General features: G+C 36.4%; 1 protein-coding gene across 1 annotated transcript in view; it reads right to left on the bottom strand.

Annotated features, from left to right (window-relative positions):
- Window positions 1-6400, bottom strand: part of PLCB4 (phospholipase C beta 4) — a 295192-nt gene that overhangs the window by 31026 nt on the left and 257766 nt on the right. Inside the window, exon 31 of the mRNA XM_042782935.1 lies at window positions 1457-1572. Within this exon, the coding sequence (XP_042638869.1) occupies window positions 1457-1572 (116 nt within the window). The remainder of the gene's footprint in view (window positions 1-1456; window positions 1573-6400) is intronic.

Raw genomic sequence — 6400 nt, 5'->3', positions numbered from 1 at the left:
AATTCACTTTCCATACAGCAGTTCACATACACTTTGTCTCATGACATTGACTACAATTTACCACAATGCAACAGCTCCCCTCCCACTTCCTCCCTATGTTACCTCTTCCTTGTGTCCTTCCCTCCTACACACTCCTGCACCCTGAGCTGTCGCTCTGTGCATACTCAGCTCTTTATTCTCCCATGATTGTTCTCTCCATGGAGTGCATCTACCTAATAATATCCTATTAATTATAAATTGAACTGAGTGAGTTATTTATGTAATTGCCAAATCTGGGTATTGGATGGTCTTGGGGATTTCTCCGCAAATAAAACCTAAAAGTAAATGTTCACCTCATTTGCCTGTCTTTTGTTTGGCTGGAAGCCACAGGAGTGGGTCCAATTCCAGACCTGAAGGGCAGCTGGGGGTCGTAGTCTCAGTGGTTCCATCAGGCTCTATCAGACAGCAAACTTGATCTCTTTCTGAGTAAAAATTCTGGTTTGAAACACTGAAGGAAAATTTCAGAACAGCCATTCACAAACATGTCACATTTTTTGAATAGGTGACTTGTGAATAAAAAACTAACTTTTTGCTTCTTGGAGAGTTTCATATTTTGTCAAAAACTTGCTTTTTAAATCATGGTGTTAGCTCTATGACTATCTCCTAATATTCTGTGTAAAATATCATTGAATATAAGAAATAATTTACAAAAAATTATGTCAAAGTTTCTGAGGTAATCAGAAGTCTAGAATGGTCAAAGCCCATTGCCGTTGAGTTGATTCCAACTCAGGGTGACTCCACGTGCTGCAGAGTAGAACTGCTCTATACAGTTTCTTGGCTATCATCTCTACAGGAGCAGATTCCCAGACCTATGGGTAGATTCAAACCCCAACTTTTAGGTTAGCAGTCAAGTGCAAACTCTTTATGCCTCCTAGAGACTTAAAAGGTTCATAGTTCCTCAAAAATCCTTATATTTATTACCATTAGTGTCATGTGAGCCTGCAATGGCTTGTGAACTTTACCTGACTCACTGACTGAAAAACACACATTAAAATGTTCACAGAGCAACAACAGGTGCATGTTTCTGCTTCAGTGACACACAGTGAGAACACTAGGGAAAACAAAAGCCAGATTGTACGTAATAATGGATGCTCAATAGTTAGTTAATTTTAATTTTCCTGGAGATAGAAACATTAGTTATATTTAAAGTTATAATGAATTAAAATATTTCAAGAAACTGCTGAGAACCTTCCCTAAACTATGGCTAGGCTAAGTCAACTGACTCTTGACCTACTTACTATGATGTTAGAATGTTTAAAATGAATGGGTCTCTTATTTTCCAGGAATAAGTTTTAATGATGAAAACAAAGTCAAGTCCTCTCTTAGCTCAAACAGGCCGCTACATATGGTAAAGACAAAATATAATGCTGTTTCTAACAGGAGGAAAAAGTTTCAGAAGGAAATAAGCAGTATTTACCCCTTCTTCTTCATTGCTTTCTCTAGGGTTTTCTCATGAGTCGACTTCTCTTTGTCATACTGCGCCACAATTTTGTCAACTTGCGTGCAGTGTAACTTCTGCATGGTACTGTGCTCCTACACAAGAAGAATTTGCAGTTACAAGTGGGACCATTAATGTAGCTGATTAACTTAATAAAATCTTAGGTTGGCATGATTTTCATCAGCTTTTCCACACTCTTGATTTGGAAAATCATGGAGTAACCACGTCTGAAAACTGGATTTCCAATTGCCAATCTCCTCTCCAACACAAGAGTTTTTTTTTTTTTTTTTTTTTTTGCACAGAGGCATCCCAGCAAGGGAGTCCCCAGCCTTGGTCTAATGAACATGCCCATCTCACAAGGCAGTCTTACCACCGCTGGGCAGCACCAATGATCCTAAAGTCCTTTCTTCTATACATATACTTCTTCATCTAATGTCTACCCATTCATTTTTGTTCTGTTGTCTGAGACAGGTAATTAGTATATTGTCCCTTCTGCCAACTGGTTCTCAGATACTCAAGTTCAGCTCAATATTTCTTCTCTTTTACATGCTAAATATAACTATTCAGCATGTGACACAATTTCTAAATACCTGGCACTTTTTGGAACCTTCTGAAAGCCATCACTATACAATGCAACTTACTATTGTGATTGAAAGCATCAGTTGATTTTAATACCTTTGATATTTTCACTGACTTCCATATGTAGACACATTCATAAGGATGATAGAGTATTCAGGAATTCTGGCCTTCAGTTTTGCAGATATTTTAAATATTTTCCCATCTGCTTAATTTAACACTGACACTAGGGCTACAACACTTTGAAAATAATTATTTCTCTATAAACATCATTTTCCTTGGCCAATGAAAAAGGCAATTTGCCACAGACAGAGACTTCTCTGAACTCAGATTTCTTTGGCTGTTCAGATTCCCAAACATAGAAGAAATCAGTATAAGCAGTAGCATCCAAATCTAAAGGACACTTGATATTTATCCTAGTCATATTCTTGAGAAACTTAGAGAAATGAGGTTGTACTGAGGTTGGAGTAGAGAGATGTTGTTCAGTTTATATAACCACCCTGATGGTCACATATTTCCTTTTATTTGTTTAAAAATGTGAGTTAAAAAAAAAGTGAGCAACTTCATTTTTTTTTTTTAAACTATCTTATTTTTTTCCTAAGTAAGGCTCAACATTAAGAAAACTTAATTCATAAAAAATATTTAAAAGATTTCATAAAATATAAATGGGGATACTTACACTCACTCACTGCTGTCGAGTCATATCCCACTTATAGTGACCCCTCCTTGGGTTTCCAAGGTGGTATCACTATGGAAGTAGATTGCCCAACCTTCCTTCTGAGGAGTGGCTGGTGGGTTTGAACTGGCACATAAATTTGACCAGTTGCTGTTGAGTCAATTCCAACTCATGGCTCCCCTACATTTGTCAGAGTAGAGCTCTGTTCCATAGAGTTTTCAATGGCTGATTTTTGGAAGGAACCAAGTAACTAAGTTTGAGTGGACTCAAACCTCCAACCTTTTGGTTAGTAGCCAAGTGCATAAACTATTTGCACCATGCAGAGATTTCTTCTTAGTTTTAAAACCCAAAACCAAACCCACTGCCATCAAGTTGATTCCAACTTATAGAAACCCCAATTGGGTTTCCAAGGCTATAAACCTTTATGGAAGTAGATTACTTCATCTTCCTTCTGCAGAGCAGCAGTTGGTTTGAACCACTGACCATCTGCTTAGCAGGCAAATATCTTGCCCACTATGTCACCAGAGCTCCTTCCTTCTTAACTTTACCAAGTCTTAATTTCTTAGCTTTGTTAGTTAATTAACAGAGAACTTGATGCACTATTTTTTTATACATCAAGTCTTCAAAAATACATTCACTGCATAAAGCATGTGTAGAAGGTCCCAGCATTCTTGTTAACTGGATAAATGGTTTGGGAATGGGCATGGAGCAGGATGATGCTGGGGGAAATTTACTGGAAGAGGTACTGAGAATTGGTACAATGGTGGTGGTCCAAGGTCATGTTATCTTTTTATGGATTTGGGTCAGGATGTTATATGTAACACTGTTTTGCTTAATTTGTGGATAGAACCCCCCATAAATCAATCATATTACCAGTGTGTGTGCATCTTCATGTTATAAACAAATTTCAGTCAGCACTCCTGTATGGTGGCATTGGGCTAAGGGCATGGTTTCTTCAGTCTCAAGTCCTGGGACAAGTCACTTACCCTCTCAGAGTCTGTTCATCTTTAATATTGGGATAATGATACTGACTTCATAGGATTGTCAGGATTAAAAGGAAATCTAATATAAATCATATTTCAAATGCTTGTTATACCTTACCTGAAACAGAGTGATACAAACCTATTTATACTCCTCGATACCTAGTAAATTCCCATGATAGTACATAGAGAGTAACTTGAGACAAGGGATATCAGTCAGTGTAATGAAATCAATTAGCCTTTCCTCCAAGCTTCATCTCCTACCCAAGGAATAGATGAACATATTAGGGTATCTTTATTTGAATGGGTTTACCTACTTTTGCAATGTCTCCAGAAAAGGGAAAAACAACAACTAAAGAAATGTCATTACTTCATTGCCACCACTCATCTGTCAGTTTGTCATACTGTGGTGGCCTGCATGTTGCTGTGATGCTGGAAGCTATGCTATGGTATTTAAAATACCATCAGGGTCACCCATGTGGATAGGTTTCAGTGGAGCTTCCAGAGTAAGACAGACTGGGAAAAAGGATGGGGCCATGCACTTCTGAAAAAATTGGTAACTGAAAACCTTATGAATAGTAGTGAAACACTGATATATTACTGAAAAATTTTATGAACAGTAGTGAAACATTTTCTGATATAGTGCTGGAAGATGAACCCCTAAAGTCGGAAGGCACTCAAAATATGACTGGGGTGGAGCCACCTCCTTCAAGTAGACTCAACCTTAATGATGTGGATAGAGTAAAGTTTTCAGGGCCTTTGTTTGCTAGTTGGGCATGACTCAAAATGGAAAGAAACAACAGCAAAAAATCATTAATAATTGGAATGTGGAATGTATGAAGTATGAATCTAAGAAAATTGGAAGTTGTCAGAAATGAAATGGAACACATAAAGATCAGTATCTCAGGCATTAGTGAGCTGATATGGACTGGTGTTGGCCATTTTGAATGAGACAAGCATATGGTCTACTATGACAGAAATGACAAATTGAAGAGGAATAGCATCACATTCATCATCAAAAAGAACATTTCATTTGACAGTCCCACCAGCTGTGTATGAGAGTTCCAATCTCTCTACATCTTTGCCAGCATTTGTTATTTTCTGTCTTGTTGAACAAGACAGAAAATGCCATTAGTGCTGAGGTGAGATGGTACCTCACTGTTGTTTTGATTTGCATCTTTCTGATGGCTAATGATGGTGAGTATTTCTCATCTATTTGCTGGCTGCCTGAATATCCTCTTTGATGAAGTGTCTATTCATGTCTTCTGAATACTCAGCAAAATTTCCCTCAAATATGATGGTGAAATTAGGAAATTTCCAGATAAACAAAAATTAAGGGAATTTGTTAAAACGAGACCAACCTTAGAAGAGATACTAAAAGGAGTCCTTTGAACAAAGAACCAATAATAGCAAACAACAGCTGACCATTAATACACAAGATGACATAACCCAGAAACCAACAAAGCTGTGGAAGTATCCAAAGTAAAATATGCTTATGAGATTATAAACAGGGAACCAGAGACATCAAATGGCAAATGAGGACAACTTCAAACCAAAAAGGGGAAAAAATAGTGTAGTTACAGAACTTCTATATGGTGAGGAAATGAAGAGAGTTACAAGATAGACTGGACTGTTCTAAATTAGTGGAGAAAATTATAAATCACAGGGTAACCTCAAAGAAAAATGATAAACCTTCACATCACAATAAAAAGGAGGACAAGTACAAATATTTAGCAAATATAAAAACAACAGCAATGAAGGAAATAATAACACAATTCATAAAAAAAGAGCTCACCACAGAAAATTACATGGAATAAAGAAACCAGGAACACCATGAAAAAACACATTAAAAAAATGACAGCCACAAATTCATACTTGTCAATAATTACACAGAATGTCAACAGGATAAATGCACCACTCAAGAGACAGAGAGTTGCAGACTGGATAAGAAAACTTAATCCATCAATATGCTGTCTACAAGAGACACACTTTACAGACAAAGACAAAAATAGACTAAAAATCAAAGGTTGGAAAAAGATATATCAAGCAAATGGCAACCATAAAAGAGCAGGAGTAGAAATATTAATTTCTGATAAAATTGACTTTAAGATAAAAACAACCAAATGAGACAAGGAAGAACATTATATGATCATTAAAGGATCAATCAAACATGAAGATATAACCATGATAAATATCTATGGATCCAATGAAAGAGTCCCAAAATACGTAAACCAGACTTTAACAGAACTGAAAAGACAAATAGATGACTCCACAGTCATAGTAAGAGACTTTAATACACCACTTTCAATGAAAGATAGAACAACTGGAAAGAAACTCAACAAAGACAAAGAAGAACTAAACAATGCAATCCATCAACTTGATCTTACAGACATCTACAGAGTACTTCACCAACAAGAGCACAATACACATTATTTTCCAGTGCACATGGAACATTCTCCAGGATAGACCATATGTTAGGCCATAAAGCAAGCTTTAATAAATTTAAAAACATTGAAATATTGTAAAGCATCTTCTCAGATCACAATGCTATAAAATTAGAAATCAACAATAAGAAGATCAACAGAAAAAGAGCAAACACAAGGAAACTGAACAACACCTTCCTTAAGAATGATTGGGTAAGAGAAGAAATAAAAAATGAATTTAAAAAATTCCTTGAATTAAACGACAATG

This window comes from Orycteropus afer, unplaced genomic scaffold, assembly GCF_000298275.1.
Source record: "Orycteropus afer afer isolate SDZICR_OR568_19922 unplaced genomic scaffold, OryAfe1.0 scaffold00529, whole genome shotgun sequence".
In the NCBI taxonomy this organism is placed as follows: Eukaryota; Metazoa; Chordata; class Mammalia; order Tubulidentata; family Orycteropodidae; genus Orycteropus; species Orycteropus afer.
This window is presented reverse-complemented; position numbering and strand designations above follow the sequence as displayed.